This window comes from Drosophila serrata, unplaced genomic scaffold, assembly GCF_035046125.1.
Source record: "Drosophila serrata isolate PLE 108 unplaced genomic scaffold, ASM3504612v1 contig_272, whole genome shotgun sequence".
Taxonomy (NCBI): domain Eukaryota; kingdom Metazoa; phylum Arthropoda; class Insecta; order Diptera; family Drosophilidae; genus Drosophila; species Drosophila serrata.
In genome coordinates, this window is record NW_028257170.1 from 614,333 (window position 1) to 632,697 (window position 18,365).

General features: G+C 39.0%; 3 protein-coding genes across 6 annotated transcripts in view; 2 read left to right on the top strand and 1 right to left on the bottom strand.

Annotated features, from left to right (window-relative positions):
• comm3 (protein commissureless 3) overlaps positions 1-18,365 on the bottom strand; it is a 43,190-nt gene that overhangs the window by 4,386 nt on the left and 20,439 nt on the right. The window lies entirely within an intron of this gene.
• On the top strand, positions 1,926-3,663 carry LOC110178709 (uncharacterized). The gene is made up of 2 exons (XM_020945908.2): positions 1,926-2,902; positions 2,963-3,663. The coding sequence occupies exons 1-2, from the start codon at positions 2,070-2,072 to the stop codon at positions 3,480-3,482; spliced, it is 1,353 nt and encodes a 450-aa protein (XP_020801567.2). The 5' UTR covers positions 1,926-2,069; the 3' UTR covers positions 3,483-3,663.
• On the top strand, positions 4,437-9,715 carry Phs (Phaser). The gene is made up of 2 exons (XM_020945907.2): positions 4,437-7,226; positions 7,287-9,715. The coding sequence occupies exons 1-2, from the start codon at positions 5,685-5,687 to the stop codon at positions 8,649-8,651; spliced, it is 2,907 nt and encodes a 968-aa protein (XP_020801566.2). The 5' UTR covers positions 4,437-5,684; the 3' UTR covers positions 8,652-9,715.

Consider the following 18,365-nt stretch of genomic DNA (forward strand, 5'->3'; position numbering starts at 1 on the left):
CCTCCATATCCTGCCCTCGTCCTTGTCCTTGGGGTTGGTAAAAACGGCACCAAATTGCCGTTTAAATTTCTCCCCAATGTCTACGCCTGGGGCCAAAGCGGCCTTGAAACATTATTATGACTGTTTCGTTTTTCCCCCCTTTGCCACCTGTTAGACAGAGAAGGCCTGCCCCAAGGCCTGGCTCCCCGAATCCCCATTGCCAATCCCCTCAAGAACTTTATATTTGAAGTTGTGGCTGCCAGACAATGCCGATGGGGGGAACTCAGGGAACTCGTGAAGACAGGCGTTAAATGCTACCTATGCCTCCCACTGGAATCCAGGGATTCGGGCATCCAACAATGGGGGGGGGGTCTCTGATCCATGTCAAGGGTCAGAGCCAGGGCCAGGTGGTTTCCTTGGCTAACTTATGGCTCTGTCTGCTGTTCAGCCTCTGCTCTTTGTTTAACTAATTAAACTCTTGTTGTAGTAGAAAGCATGCAAAATACCATTCTGCGTTCTTGGCAAAAAAAATATACGTGTCCGTTAAGGGGGGAAAAAATAAGAGTAAAATATTTGCTTAGGAAGAAGACTGAATGTTTTAGGCCCCAAAAACTAAACGCATGTCAGAATTGCATTGTTTTCTTTGAGGCGTACACAAGAAAAATGATGTTGCCCAGGGCCAGGATATGGCCAAGATGTGGCTTTAACTAGATCTTGGAGACTTGCGAATGGCCTACCAATTAGGGAAAGTTATCTAGATTTAAATGAATTGATTACTAATATTTGGTTGGCGTATACAGTTAGGTTTATAGAATTAATAAAATTGGGGACTTAAATTATTCAATAAATTTATTCCAATACTATTAAATAATCAACTAATGGCCTTGACTTATTTAAATAATAATGAAGTCTGTACTTAATTTCTCTCTTAAACTAAAAATTTCCTTAAATTTAAATACCAAAGATAGTTTGCTTCGATCTTATAGGCTCGACCTGAAATTTCTCGCTTTATATTCGTTGAAATTTTCTTGGGACAAATGTCCCATCATCAGCAACTGTAGCGCATTAAAACTAACTGCTAAATTATTAGCAAGACAACCCATCCATCTCACGGGTAGGTCCAGGCGTTGTCCTTCGTCCTTGCGCTCCCTATGTGTCTCTACGGTGGGGGTCTTGGCACACGAAAAACCGAAATGAAGAAAAATTGCGGCATGTCAGTGGAAGGCAGAACAACAATAAAAAGGACAAAACCGACAACATGAAGACATCTTCAGCATCTTTTAGCCAGAGTAAAACGAAACACGCGCCAGGAGCATTCAACATCCAGCAGCCAGGACGAAAAAGTAATAAGTGTGTCTATTTGTTTGCGAATATTTCATTTCCCGTGCCGTTTACATTCTATCCCGCGTTCCGCCCCTGTAACTCCCACAACTCTCGAAAGGTTGGAGGGAAAAAGGAGCTAGGCGATGGGACTGACTGTCACGAAAGTCGCATTTCCACCCGAAAAAAAAACAGAAACTAAATTATATAACCGTATATCAAATTTAGTCTCTGTTTATGTTGGTTGGCCCCACAAACAAATTCAATTTGAATTTGCAAAATATTACTTTGAGCTGTGCTTAAGGCATAAAACCCTGAGTTATAGTCAAGGAAAGGCATAAGTTGTAGTTTTAAAAATATATAAATATAGAGGTTTGTTTTAGAAATATTATAAGGACTTGAAGAAATTTTTATATAATCCGAAGTAGATTTATACGCTTTCAATGTATTAGGTTTCAGTATAGTGATAAAAAGATTAGTTATAAGTAGTGTAGCTCCTTCTAAAGCCTTCAATTAGAGCCAAGCTCCATTTTGATCGATAAAAAGAGGTCGATTCTGGGTATTCCCAGAATATAGAATCCTTGCAAATTATTTACATTATCAACTCACTTTCCTATCATATTCTGACATGAATCGAAGTTACCTTAATACCACAACTCCAACAATACATCATTTTAGTTTTTTTCAGCTCAGTTCATTTCATTTTGTCAGTTCCTGCCGTCAACAAATTCCAAGTCCATACATCCCAGATCCCCTGCTCCGAGTGTTGCATGGAGAACGGAGGAGGCAACTCGACTCCGGCCCAGCCCAAGGCCAGTCGCAAAAGATGTCCATCGACCATTGCCTCTGTTCTTGGCAAAACTGGGGATAGAATTTTGCAAATGGAGGGGCCTCTTCCAAAACTCCGGATAATATCCGATGACCCTGAAGGTGAGGATCCCAATAAAAATGATCCGAGATCTATTTCTATGGTGGCACCTGGTGGCCTGCGATTCGGTAGCCAGGATTTAACCAATGGCGCTATAACCGACGAAATTCCTCGGGCATCCGATGAGAGCGACGAAAAGGGAGGAGCCCTGCGGTTCGCCAGTGAGAGTAGTCAAGATGGCATCCCAGGGGCGACGTATTATGAAAGGGATAGCAGCATAGAATCTGATCTCATTAAACCCACCCAGGACACGGGCAGCTGTAATCGTCCACAGGGACGTACTGTGGGCAGGAACACGATGGGCTTTAATTCCTACATGAAATCCGTTGCTCGGTGCCCTGATGATGTGGAGTGCTCCGATGAGTGTGGCTATGGCACTGGCTGCCAAATGCAATGCAGGGAGATCCATGGCATTGCACCGGATAGCTTAACATCCTCGTTAACTCTCCCAAACCTAAGCATAACTGCACAAACTGCACCGATTGTTTATCCAGGTCTATCAGCTCGCCCCGGTGGGTCAAATAATTACCCCGATATGCAAATAGCAGGCTATAATGATTCTTCTGGTGGACCCTATAGAACTCTCATGGAATGTCCAGATAGCTGTCCAGGTGATACCACTACACAGCTAAATTTCTACATAATGCTTCTACTGGAAGTCTTCGGTGTGCTAATGTGGGTTTATATAAATATGTATTTATTTGCCTAGGGAAACTAACATCCTTTCTCCTGCAGCTTCTTTGCCATCTGCACCATCACCTTCTGGATAACCTTGGCCTATCACTTTATCAAGCTTTTGGTGGAACTCAAAAACGCTGACCGCAACACCCAGGTGGCAGTGGCCATTGTATTTGGTTTGCTTTTCCTTGCCTTTGCTATTTGTCATTTGACCAGTGGGAGGAGCACCTGTTGCCGTCATTCGGATAGATCCCATCGGCGTAATTGGAAAAAGGGTGCCAGCTGCCACACGGTCAAGCCCGAGCCTAGGACCCCAATAACAGTCAGGGTTCTATCTCAGATAAAAAAGCTAATGTCCTTGGGTTGCGGCAAGTGCAACAGTTCCCGACCGAAGGCCAGTTCTCCATGCAAGGCCAAGAAGGAGGTGGTGGCGCCTTGTCGTCGAAAGCCAAAATACAGCGACTGTGAAGGTCGGGCCATTTTCATCAACTCTAGACGCTATGCCATTCCAACGGAAATGAAGCAACCTCCCACTATACTCCTCTGGCTGCTCGATGTGATCGGTCGCTATATGTAGTAGGATCTACAGAATATAAGCTAAATTGTTCACCTGTCAATGATTATAACAGATCAATCAATACATTGGAAACAGGAGGAGGAATAGTTTGGACCATGGCTTTAACCAAGAGCTCACTTGGTAACACAACCCGGCGCAAAATTTCATGTGTTTTAATAAAGATTTCCTTTCATACAAAGAAGTTGGTAATTACCGAGGTTTTAGTTGGGAATTGTAAATTAATATGTATGTATTATCTTTACATACTTACAGGGTATTATAATTTTAATCAGAAGCTTCTAATGCTGTGAAGGAGTCATTTCCGACCCTATAAACCACAAATATTATTGATCAGCATCAACAGGAGAATCGATTTAGACATGTCCCGTAGAAAAATACAATTTCAAACTTTCAAAAAAAGATAACTTAAGGGTTACATCGATAAAATTTTCAAAAATTTGCTAAAATTTTAATTTTTAATGGAGTTTGCAGATTTTTAAACCCAATAACAAATAATTTTGGACTGCTTCCAAATTAAAATTAATGCATATTTGGCTTAGTTGTGGGTTTCTTAAACTTTTCTCAGTCGAAAACATTTTCATAAAATTATCGATTTTTATCTTAAAATCCTAGAATTTTTCCCTGCTGTTCCTAGTTTATTGGACTTTGAATTACAATATTTTTAAATAAAAAAAAAACCCTTCGACTTATGCCATTTAATTTGACTAACTGCTGCTCTGGCATTTGATTTATGAACATTGAACCTGCTGAAAGTTCAACTAATACATAAAATGCAAACGGCGTGCGTAGACAAAAGGAGAGGAAAAAAACTTAGTGTAATTTATAAAATGCAAGCCACACATGGTGCCTGTGAGCGCTGAATGTTATTAAAAACAATATAAACAACTTCCTGGCGGGTTGTGGGGTCGCTTGTTTATGGACGATTGTGTGTGAGGCAAATGGGGAGCCGGGCCTTAAACCACAAAGTACCACTTTCCTGCCTATTGGGCGGTTGTGCGGCAGTTGCGGCAATTTTCAAATTGACTTTTGCACATGTTGCCGCCGTTACGAAAATGCGGGCAAACAATGTAGTCGAAGTGGGTTTTACTAAAAAACAAAGAACGAAAAATATTGCACAAAGAGTGCGCTGCCAAGTTACCAACAAGAAAATATGGTAGCATCAACTAGCAAGAAAGTTGAAATGGAAACTATAATAAACTACATAAAAATATTTCAAGCATAAACTTTGCTAAAAAAAAAGTCAAAATCTATTGATCTTAAATTAAATTTAAAGCTTCAAAATAGGCAGCACTGGCGTCGGTTGGACCGTTAGATAGTCCACGAAGTAGTGCCAATGGAAGCAGAGAGGAAAATACAAGACAAATGTAAGAAAAAGAAGTGCACAGCCAAAAACGTGCCAATTGAGCGCGTGAACGGAATAAACAAATAGTTCACAGACTTCGCATTGGCCAAAAGTTGAATATCCATCAAAACGACATTAGAGTCGGCGGCAGATGTTCTCTTATTTTCACATTTCACATAGCTTCCCCCCAATTTTTTTTTGTTTATATTTGCGCGCCGTCAAACCACCACGACATGCAACACTACCCTAAGGGGGAAACACTTTCCAGCACTATACTCCAGAGAGAAAACAGTGTTGCGAGCGATCACGCTCTTACACACACATGTGCACAAGATTTTGCACGCACACGAACACAAACAGGGGTAAAACGAGCAGACAGATGAGAGAGAAGGAAAAAGAGAGCAAGAGCATTGTTTCAGAGAGCGGCGCCGGTCAGTGCCGCCAGAATCTCGCAAGCTAAAGTAGCTAGATTTGAAATAAATAAGTCTTTAATAATCTAATCAATAAATAATATAATCACTACGTTAAATACAATTATTATTTTAATATATAAGGATACAAAAAGTCAAAATTGCCTAAGAAAAATGAAAATTTCAAGATTTGAGGCTGATAGCTAATTAAAAATAAAACAGTTAAACATTCATCGATTATTGAAGTTCTCAGATCTGGCAAATAGCTAGCTAAAGTATCAGCACTGGTTGAGAGAGCGGCGTCGGTGGATTTGTTCTCAACGCTGCGCCGCAGTTTTTGTATTTCCGAGTTTTTTTTTAATTTCATTTGCCTTTTATTCGCTCTCCGGCTTTATTCCGATTTTACTCCGATTTGTTAAAAGAAAACTAAGCGTTCGCGATTCGACAGGCATGCTGAAAATGACAAATGTTGCTGGGCCGCTGCAAATAATGAAGAAAAACGCAAACGGCAACGACAACGACGACTCCGAGGAGTCCGACATGGACATGGATGAAGAGGAGGAGGAGGAGGAAGAGGAAGAGGACGACGATCTGCCCGACGATGTTGTGCTACAAATCGACAGCGAGGACGAGGCGGAGCTGGAGGCGCAGCGCATTCGCTTGGTGCGCGAAGAAGAGGAAGAGGCCAAGGCCAAGACCAAGATAGCAAAAACAACAACAAAGCAGGAGGAAAGAGAAGCGCAGGTCAGTAACGGTAAAGCGAACGGCGTGGTGAAGAAGGAGACGGAGGAAAAGTCGGAGACCGGAACAACGAAATCCGGAAAGACGGCCACCAAACGTAAGGCACGCGGCAAATCCGGACGTCGCACCTCTGTGAGTTCGCAGGCCTCCAGCATCGGCTCCGTTGCGTCCAGCGCAAGCGTCGCCTCCTTGGTGGCCGCCCAGGTTCTGGCCGATGAGAAGGCGCGCAGCTTCATTTACAGCTGTACACAGTGTACACATCACTATCCCGACCGTGTGGTCCTCTCGCGGCACTTCCAGAAAGAGCATGCCGAGAAACCCAAGCGGAAGCGTGGCCGGAGTAAGCTCGTCAGTCCCGAGGAGCATTCACCTGCTGCTTCGAGTCCGCTAAACCTCCGTCCAGAGGATCTGAGTCAACTCAAGCCATGCGCCCAGTTGCTCATGCAGGGCGAGTCTCTGCTGCAGCTGTGCCTTGCCTGCAACTCACAGTTTGTGGACCAGCAGCACTTCCAGGAGCATCTTAGTCAGCAGCATGGTTACTTCAAGCTGCTGCTGGTGCCCAAGGAGGAGCCCAGCGATCTACCGCCGCTGGCTATGGTCACCATTCCGGGGGCTCTGGCATTAGACAAGTCAAACCAGCAGCTTCAGCTTCCCATACCGGCACCAGAGACCCCGCCGCCCGAACAGGATGCCAAGGAAGCGCCAACAAATACGACATCTAACGATCAGGAAGATCTCAATATGATAAGCGCCATGGTGGCAGAGATTGCGGCCGAGCGGGTGAAGAAGACCAGCAGTCCCAAGGTCAGCAAGATGATCATCAAGCTGCCAACGGCGGCCACCAAAAAGAGCAGAAAACGCGCCAAGCCAGTGAAGACAAGGAATCAGGATATTCTTGAAATGCTGCAACTGCAGCCGGTGAAATCGGAGCAACCACAACCGGAGGCGACAAAGAAGACCGAACAAGCACGAGCGGATCAGGGGGCTAGTGAGATACCTCAGAAGTTAGAGAAAGCTCCTCTAAAGAATGTTGTTATTAAGAGCAAATCGGAGAAAATTGAAGGGGACCCTCAGCAGCCAAAGAAAATTGACGGAGAGCCAAAGCTGCCAAAACTTACAGAGTCGTTACCTGAAAAAGTTGAGGAAACTCAGCAGCCAAAGGAAGTTAAGAAGCCTCTTCAGTCGGAAAAACTAAAGAAACAGTCGGAGAAATCACCTGGAACTTTAGACAAGGAGCAGCAGCCATCACCCGTAAGTTTAAGACCTTGACACGACCATGACAACCTTCTCAAAAACTAAATCTTCTTTCAGGAGTCAAATCTTAATCCATCCAAGCGCAAGCGCAGCCGCAAAGAACAAAAGTCGCCAACGCCCATAACCGTCCCGATGGAAAACAAAGAAATTAAGGAGGAGTCTGAGGCCACAGAGCGGCGCATGCGCAAAAACCGCAGCTTTGTGGACCACGTAGTGGATATTAAGGATGAAGAAGGGGACGATGAGGGAGAGGAGCCAGAGCTGGATCAGGATTCCTCGGCTACAGGTTCACCAAACACTAGCTCCGCAGATGACAGTTTCACCTCGATCAAGCGTGAATCATCCGAGGAGTCGCAGCGTAATGAAACGGGAGGCGGCATACACACATGCAATTTCTGTGGCAAAACGTTTAAACGCTTCTCTCGAATGCAGGATCACCTGCGTCTCCATACCGGCGAGAAGCCCTACGTTTGTGGACAGTGCGGCAAGGCATTCCGTTTGAAGATGCGCCTGGTTGAGCACCAATTGCGTCATCGTACCGAAAAGGCCTTCAAATGCGAGATCTGTTCAATGCCACTGGCCACCAAGCAGGATCTGTCACTTCACATGCGTCACCACAAGAACGACAAGCGCTACAAGTGCGACAAGTGCAACAAGGCATTCGTTCGCAGCTCTGATTTGTCCATACACGTTCGGATTCATACGGGCGAAAAGCCATACAGCTGTGACATCTGCAGCAAGGCGTTCCGGGCGCGTCAGAATCTTGTGGTCCATCGACGCACGCATCTTGGTGACAAGCCCATTCAGTGTGACCTGTGCGACAAGCGCTTCGCCCGGAAGATCGATATGCGGGTGCACATGCGCAGGCATACTGGCGAAAAGCCCTACAACTGTGATTCTTGTCAGCGCGGCTACTCCTCCCGAGTAAATTTGGCACGTCATCAGGAGCGTGAGCACGATAAGAAGGAAGATGAAAATATCTCTGCATCTGGCTCTGCCAAAGCTGAGAAGAAAAAGCCGGAAAAGGAGCAGGAGAAGCAACCGCAACCCAGAGCCAAAGCGGCACCACGACGTCCGCGACGTGAGAAACTGTCGCAGAAGATCGAGGTCCAGGAAAAACTACTGGGCGATATGAAGCACAGCTTGAGCACATTGCCGGAAATACCCGAGGAAGAGTCATCAACTCAGGTCAAGTTGGATATCGGGGAACTGCCAGCAGATGCCGGAGCAGGCCTTGCTCAAGTTCAAGTCACAGTGTCCATGCAGATGGAGCCCGCTCCCAGCCATGATGACGATGAGGAGATTACGCCGGAGAAGGAGAACGCACTGTCCAGCTCGACTGCATCGGCCGTTGACAAGACAAAAACAAATCGCAAGATCACCAGCTACTTCACAGTCGTGGGTCAGCAGGCGGAAATCTAAAGACTTAAGTTTCAGGATTAGGAGCAACACTTCTTACAACTCATTACCTTTTAAGATATGCCACTCTGTACTTGGAAATGATGGTGGACACATCATTGCCGCTAGCATAGCGTACACCTCGCAATTTTGATCTATTTTGGAGTTTAAATGCAATTCTTGCAGCAGGGATCAAGTATTTTTTATATATGTATACTATTTATATCATATATTTACCATGAATGAAGTCGATCTACGGAGAGGCATGAAGGATTAACATGTAACCCACAAAGAACAAGAAAAGACTACTTTTTAAAAGAAAGAAATTGATATTTTGAATACGAATCAAGCAAGAGACTGCAAATATATATATAACATATATAAATATATTTTTCTACATAGACAGAGCAACTTTTGTGAACAAAATAAGTTAAACTACTTGTATAAAAAAGAGAAAAAATACAAAACAATAGCTAGTTAGGTAATCTAAACAATTTAAGAAAAATATTTATGCGAAAATCAACCATTGAAGCTCAAAATTTCTTTGAAGTCACTCTCAATCAATGGGTTTCCCAAGAATAATTCGTAAACACACTCTTATCAGGGCTTCAATATCAGCGATATATATATTTTTTGTATACAAAATGCGCACAACGATTCAAAATTTTATTTACAAACATTTCCTCGCCCATTCCCGAAAGATTTATTTACAATTTCATTTCAATATCAATTGCAAGTCACTTTTATAATGCAATTCATATACAAAAAATCTCCAAAAAACTTATATACTCGAAATTCCAAAATTAATGTAATTTAATTTTAATTCATTAAATTTTAAGCAGAAGGAAATGCTCTCTATCTCAGCACTAGCTACTATAATTTATGTTGTATTTACAATTTATTTTAACATATAATTACTTAATTATTTTCTCGAATTATAGGAAAAGACAATGCAAATGGTCAAAGAGAGTGCATTTTTTGTGTAAATTGAAATTTTTGTGGCAGCTTCTTTTCATTCTGTGTATCATCTAAGAGATTTCTATGAATATATTTAAATATATATATATATATATACTTTAAAATTTAAATTAATGTTCATTTGATACCGAATTCAATGCAAATTGTTGCGCCTTGTAAGTACTTCAACCCCCGAAATTTGCAATTACCTGAATGGGGTGTGCGACTGTGTGTGTGTGTTGCGACTTTTATGCTTTATGTTTATGGGCCAGAACAACAAAGGGCAGCTGCTACTGCTCCTGGCTACTGCTGCTGCAGCCCTTGTCAATTTTTCAGCACTTTCAACTATTGCTCGAGAGGATTCGGGGTGGACGCTGCCGGAGAGTAAATGTCGGGCGGCCGAGGCTGTTTGTCATTTGTAATGGGGTTGTACTCGGGTTCATTTCATAGTGCCAAGGGGTTGATATGTGAGGAAAAGAGAGATATAAATAAAGCCAGAGGACAAATGGCCAAGTGGGAGAGCGTAACGGTGCGAGAGTGATTTATGCAGAAAGATCCAGGTGGAACAGGATATCCCCTAAACGATCGTTGAACTCTGCATCTCGTAGGGATTAGGAATATCTAACTAAATAAATCAACCCTACTGTATAATTAATTTAGAGTTTCTTTAATCGAGAATCCTTGTAAAGAGTTTTGCGTATTTGAAGTTTGAATTTAATTTAGAATATTGTTTCCTGGATGCTAAATACTGATACTATAATTATTGAACTAAGTTGTATATATTTCTCACACCTATTTAATACAATATATAAGAATACTTGAATATATTTCTAATTTTAAAGTGACAAAACACTGATAAGAATACGGTTTTTCCCCACTTTTTATGACTGACATTTTCATTTCGCATTTGAATTCTTATCCGAACGAATACCAATTTCTTTGGTCTAGCACTATTGTGGCATTTTTGGCCATATGCTTATCATCCGCTGCAATGACAATTTATTTTGTTCTGGTTTTCATAACAAAAGCGCAGCCCAACACAAAAAATGCTAAAATCAGCAAATAAAAGAAAAAACAAAACAAAAAAATAGCATGAGCTTGAAATGCAATATTACGCATACGACGTGTGGTACCGCGTGCTTTGTTTGGGAGATTGTGAAAAAATAAAAAAATCAACCAAAAAAAAAACTGAAACAAAAAGAAAGAAAACCGAAAAGATAGTCAACGTGACAGAGAACACACACTAACACACACACACACACACATGTATATGAACGGAAGTTGTTCATGTTGGTGTGCGAAAATATGCAAATTAAGTGTGGCGACTTTTGTTGTCGCCGTTTTTTGGTGTAGAAAGCGTGTAAAAAATCGAGCAAAAAACTGTACGTATACACATTATTTTGTGCTGGCGATTGAGGAAAGCGAAGCGCTGAAAAAAAGCGAGTATACGCCCCGTTGTACAGTCAGCAGCCAGTAAGCATGCAAGTGTGTGTGTGTGATTCTGAGCTTCCATGTCTGTGGTTGTGTGTATGTGGCGATCAAGCCTGCTCTTTTTTGTTTTGTTTTGTTTTCGGCTTGTCTCGTCAGCATTTTTACACTTTTATGTTGCTGGCTTTTAATTGAATTTTGCTCCATTCTCTTGTCTCAGCCCCAGACTTTGGCTTCTTCTGTTCTTATTCCCCTCTTTCCTTCTTTTTCCTGTTTCTTTTCGGTGTGGTTAATTTTAAAACTACCCATAAAAGCCACACGAAGGCGATGTCGACGCCGGCAGCGGCAGAGGCAGCGACTTTTGCCACTAATACAATTACGCACTGACATCGGGTTTATTCTGGATGTGCACTGAGGGAAATTTAATTGACACTACAATTTTATTTAAGTTTTAATCAGCAACATTTCCAGAGTGAGAAAAACGTTGTTCTCAATATTAATATAAAATCAAAATTAGCATTGTCTAAGAACCTTATCTACAATTTTTCTCTGTGTGCACTCTCTTCTTTCTTCATCTCTCTCTCACTCTGGCTGGCTTGTGTTTTTGTTTGCCAAGTCTCTCTGCTGCTGCGTTTCTTCTGCATTCTTGTTGCGGTCGTTAACTTGCAACTGAACATGTTTTGTTTTTGTTGTCGTTGTTGGCTAGCCGCTCAGCTCCACTCTTTTGTTCTTTCTCTCTTCCGCTCTCGGTTCTAAGGAGCGTGTGTTTTTGTTTGTGTTGGCGCTTGGCTTATGTTGATTTGTTTGCGCAGCGTCTCATCTCTTTGTGTGTGAGCCGCTTTGCCATCGCCATTTGCGTTTGTGTACGTAAATACGGTGAGAGCGGCGTTGAGAAGTTTTCCAACACTCAAGAAAGCGCGCGGCATTTAAAGTTTTTAAATGTGCCAACGGTGCGTATGAATGATAAATTTGAAAAGCGTATAATATCAAAGTCATTTGTATTTATTTTGATTATATATAGGTGAATATGGTTAGGATATAAAAAATATGTGATTTGTTCAGATAATAATATATAGAACAGCAGAAGAAAATGTATTTGATTTTAATGAATCATTTTATTAATTAATTCAATCAATTTTGACATCACAAAACCATAGTTGTGATGGTTAGATGTCCATTTTTGTATTCTGCATGAATAACTCATTGAATTGAGCTGAATTTTAATTAATTGAACTGAATTAATGTGATTAAAATGTATAGAACCGCAAAATCAAATTAACAGTAAATTAATTCTTGACAAACGCGTATTATAATTGACTGATTAAATATTTCGCAACGTCAGGAATTCCACTTTCTTGGATCGTATCAATTGATTTACGTATTTACCAGGACTATTACACCGGCGTTAGCATTAATTATTATTCATAAGTCTTGCTGACAGACCCCTCACATGCATGAAATGCATTAAAAATTATTTATCCATAAATCATGCAATCGTTAATAAATAAAAAATTCATTCGAGTTCATTTCCCGTCGACAGTGAAATGGCGCACATAAACAAACAAACAAAGTAGGAATGGCAAAAAAGAAAATTGATATTAAGGCAAAAAAATATATGTAAATGCATAAATAAATCAGAGCAGCGACGAAACAACAAACATTGCGGCGGCCTGTCGTGCCTGTCGAACAAACAAATATTCATAATTGTAAAAAAACGCTCAAAGTCAGCACCCGCAGGGCTCAAGGGGAGGTGTGGGGATATGCACATTCAAGGACCAAGGGAGGAGCCTGCAAACTAACCGCTGAATGTGCATAATTTATAAAGCTAATTAAACGCGCATTTAACTAATTAAAAATATAGCGCGCTTCAATTATTGAAATATGCTGCCCAATTATGATGCAGTCCAGTTCGAGGAAATTTGCAATTAAAATATATGTATATGCGCAATCTGGGAGTGGCATCGATTCGATATATGAACTATGTATATATATTCCCTAGCCGAATATCGTCGTGGCGTATACGTAATGCTAATCAAAATGTATATTACGTATACGACAGGCATGACAGGGTTCAAGCTAATTTTGGCCATTCGATGTTATTGCTGCTGCTTCAGCTGCCTTTTTGGCTTTTAGCAACCAAATACTAATTGACATTTCGCTATGCCGACAAGTAAATGCGGCGGGGCGGGAAGGGGGGCTGTAACACATGTCTATAGCTTTACAGTTAGCCCACTACTACTGCTTGCCAATGCAAAAACAGTTTCAATTAAGCAATTAGCGCCATTGAAACAAATCCAACACGTTTTGTGGCTTATAAACTGAAGCATCATGTCGATTGGTTCGGGCCCTGCGGTCGATAAAATGGAGTCAGGGTATAGGCCATTTTGGGGATTGGGGATTTTGTTTTCTGTGGCCATTCATTTAAGGCAATTAAAGGGTAATTGGGGTATCTGTGTTTGTCTGCGATCATGATTGATACGGTGAGAAATCAGCCATCTGAATGTGTCTACTGAAAGCGTTTATTCCTAATTCTTAAAGGATATTTGACTGGAAACTAAATATAGCACAATCAAACATAAGTAAGAAACATTTGCTCATAGTAGAAGCTACTTTAAAGTACATAAAACTATTGTTTAACTTAATAATAAATTTATTTTGAAAGGGAATTAAATATAGAATAATCCAAAATAAATCAGAAAATTTTTTAAATAGTAAAAGCTACTTAAAAGTACATAAAACTAGTGTTTAACTTAATAACCAACACTTGTTATTCCCATTTAACTAGCTATTTTAATTTCTGTTTATATTTTCTTGTAACATTTTCTCAGATGCTCCGTACTTTCAGATTTATTTATTTAAAAAATACAGTATCTTAGTAGTCTACCTAAACTTAACCATTACTGATTAGTACTTGGCTTATTACGCTCATTACTAATACAAATGCAAAATGCCATTTTAGTTACTGTTGCTAATTTGCGCAACATTTTTGGGCCTCGCTCAGTTAGCATATTTATGCGAATTTCAAGCTTCGATTCAATTTTAGCCACAATTTGAAAACAACAAATAGCATTTGCATATATGTATATATATATACACTTTTGTATGTGCGCTTAAAGTCTTGATCCTGAAGGGGAATATATATGCATACATCTATAAGCTGCTTACGGCTTTGTTGTCTGCTGTGAAAAGCGTTCTGTATTGACGTCAACGATGGCCCCAACTGCTGCATTATATAAATCAGCTTATTGCGAATCCGTCGCGGATTTAGAGGAATCGAAGTGAAAGTCGGAGGCGAATCGGAGAGCCAAGTGGACATTGGCCCTCATGGGAGGATGATGATGATGCATTGCCATTGCCAATGCAATTTGCACTTTAATAAACCCCGCTGGAGCGCAACGAATGTTAATTACATTTGCAAATTCAATCACATTTGGAAGTGCCTAATTTAATTAACGGATCGCCAAGTTTTATATTATGCGGTGCAAACAAAAATTGATTAAAACAGTAGCAGCAGGCGTTTTTAAAATTAATCTTTGTTAAATGCGGCTTTGCTCTTAAAAAGTTTATCCCGCAAAGTTTGCAATCGATTGGAAATTGATTTCGATTAGGGAAAAGGTGTGTGCAAGTGAAAAAAACATCTATTTATATACATTTTACAAGCCTATTTAGGTCGGTTTATTTTAAGGGGCTTAACGCTTACTATGCTTTATCTTTATGGGGTAGTTTGGCAATTGAGGTAATTGGTATAAGAATTTATGATTACTAAAAGTATGACCTCTTTATTTTATAGTGGTTTATTATCATAGTACTAAGTTGATTTTAAGCTAAAATTCTATAATTAAATATAATTCTTTATAAACCCAAAACTTTCCTCAAAAGAATAACCCAATTTTAAGTAAACTTTGGGTTCTACGAACTCCTCAACCAGCTCACATATCTTAGCCTGTCCATCAAGCATAAAGCCACTGAAGCGTCATCATATAATTTATGGCTGAAAGGTCTTGGCCGCAGGCAAATATTAAATATACACATTTATTTACTATTTAAAGCCTTTAGCCAAGCAAAAGCCCAGTCAAGGGTGTCAGCTTAAAAACAATAAGTGGCGCAGGCCAGAGCAAATTGGTAGGCAAATCAGTTAAAATAATAACAATGCGATGCCCGCAACAATGACGTTGTACGTTCAACAACAAACACAAAGATAAACAACTCATTAAAAGGAAATTAAACAGCCGTGAACCGAAACGAGCGCCATGTCACGACCCGTCACTCATACGCACTGTTGTCAGTGCGTTCATGAGTGACGTTTCGCGGCTTGATAAAGACTCTTTCTGTTTCTCTGTCTTTTTTTTTTTGTATTTCGCCAAAAGAAAAAATGGAATTTAATGAACTTTATACAAGTGTAGAACACATATTAATATTTAAATCTTGTGATGCGGCAGTTGAATTCTATATAAATATAAATAAAAATAGACATTGTTCGGGCAGCTTTCTCAAAAACGTGTCTGAGCATTGGATAACTACAAAAAAGAAAGATAAAAAACTGGGTGGCAAAGGCAAAAAAAGTATTGCAAAAAAGTTATTGTCAATAGACGAGGGGTGTGGTTTTGAGGGGTTAAAAAAAATGTATTTAGCATCCGATTGTTGACTTTGCCTGGTTGCCAAGTCAAATATTTTGTAGTTGTTTGTACGATAGAAATTATAAAAAACGCAGCAGTTTAAAAGCAAAAAAAATATATAGGAAATGTATAAATTTATTGTAGGTAAGTATAATATTTATTTGCCAAAGTAAAGTCAAACATGTAACTCGAAAGGTATTGGTTAAATTTTGATTAATAGCATTTTATATTTGTTTTAAAAGTCATAGTAGTTGGAATAAACTTTTAGATTGTGTCTAAATATTAGGAGTTAGGTGTATTTCGTAAAAGTTTTTTTAAAAACTGTATATTACTAAATCCTAACGATATATTTCAATTGTAATAATACTATTTATTAACCTACAATAGAAATTAAATAAGAATGGCACAAAAAAAGGCAGATGAATATCCTAATAGTATTACATATTTAATTCTTTCTTTTAATTCCCTTGAAATATGTCTCTAATTATGTGGAATACACATACTGCTTTAATTATGATACCATTACCCAAATATCTATAAATAAATATTAGGTGTTAAGTGTATTTCGTAAAAGTTCATTTAAAAACTGTATATTACTAACTCCTAACTATATATTTAAACAGTAATAATACTTTTTATTAACCTACAATTGAATTTATATGGGAAAGATACCGAAAAAGCAGATGAATATTGTAACAGTATTACATATTTAATTCTTTCTTTTAATTCCCTTTAAATAAATCCCTAATTATGTATAATACCGATACTGCTTTAACTATTATAAAACATTCCTAATATCTTGTTATTTATTATTTTTAATTCCCATAAAATTCACATCCTGATGGCAACACAAAGTTTATTGCGCTAGGCTTTATCAATGTACAGTTCACTTAGATATTTATTTTAGCAAACGCCAAATGTTTGCTTGAACCCATTTGTACTCGAGGTCTTTGACTGCTGCCTGCACTTGACTTACATTCGCCCCTTATCGAGGCAATTGACTTGGGCTCAATTGAAGCCGAACGAATGAAAGAAATTATTAGCCCAGCAGCCATTTTGGCCGTAAGCAAACAATTGACAGCAACAGAAATGGTCAGAAGACTGGACAGGAGAGGTCAGAAGAGGACATAAGAGGACGAAACAGGAGGACTTTAATTAATTAACACAAATTTGCAGTGTAATAGAGCGACAGGGCGCCGCTCGAGCTATTGGCAAAATGTAAACAACAGCGATGGCAAGTGCTTGAGAATCTCTCTCCCTTTCTCTCTATCTCTCTCTCTCTCTCTATCCTCAAAGTGGGCCACTTGACTGCAACTTTAATTAACTGGAAACGTTATGTTTGTTTTTGAAGGCGGCCAACGGCAAAGACAATGGCACAAGGGGTTCCTCCAACAGATAAGGGGCCGTAATGCATTGTCTGGACGAATGTTTTGCTACCTCCCCTGTTTAATCAATGTGTAAGTTGGCAATTTATTGGCCTAATTGCGGTATAATTTATAGCAGAACTAAAACCGGACAAATTATGATTAGGTTTTTGGGTTTACACTCGAGCAAAAATCAAAGAAAATGTTCTTAAACTGTTTTATGTATATGTTTAATACATATGATTTAAATTGAGAATATCAGACAATTAAAAGCAACTATATATGTTTATAAAATAAATTAAAATTTAAATAAATAAGGAAATAAAATGTCAACAAGAAGATACAAAATTGTTTTAAACATTTATTTAATTTGTTTTTAGGCAGCAGAACATTTTTAATACAGATAATTGAAATTGAGATAGGAAGGCAACTAAAAGTAATGATATTTGCTTTAAAATTAAATTAAAACTTGATAAAATGAGGTAATAAAATGTAAAAAAGAAGATGGAAAAGGATGTTAAAGATTATATTAATTTGTTTTCGGCCATCAGAACATTTTTAATACAGATAATTAACATTGAGATTGGCAGGTAACTAAAAGAAACGATTTTTTTTTTTCAAAAATCAATTAAAACTTGATTAATTTAGAAAATAAAATGTAAAAAAAGGTAGAAAATGGTCTTAAGCAATAATTTAATTTTTTTAGGCATCAGAACACTTTGAATTCATATATTTGTTTTAATAATCAATTAAAACTTTATTATATTAATAAATAAAATATTAATCAATGTAATATAATTTTCCGGTTTCTGTCTTATTTATGTGTATATAACAAATAATTGCATTTAAAGAAGTTGCTCATAAGGTATATAAAAAAAAGAATAAGAACTCATCCCATGAGATGTGTTTAAAAATAATCTCAAAAATTGATCCTAACTTTCAAAAACTCCCTTTTAAATACCAAGGATTATCTCCAAGTTTCTCCCAGTGCTTTGACTCCCCATTTTGTGGCTTCTAATTATTATTTTGGGCAAATTGTTGGGGGCCAATAACAGACAGCTCATAGAATATACTCATGCATTGTTTATTAGCCTGGCTTGGAACTGTGAAATGTCTTGTGCTTTTCGCCCTGTTTCCAAGTCACAAGATCTCCGACTGTGCGGAATGTGCTAAACAAATACGAGTTGAAATTTCGATTCATTCTTTTTTTTCCAGAGAAAGGTGAATCATTCCCGACTTTATTGTTTTGTTTTTGTTTTATGCTACTGCTGCTGTTTTTTTGGTTTTTATTTTTGTTTCTTTTTGTTTTAGGAAAAGTTGCTTCCTGCGGCAGACTTTGCTTTTCGGTACTTTTGTTTATTTGTTTTTATCGG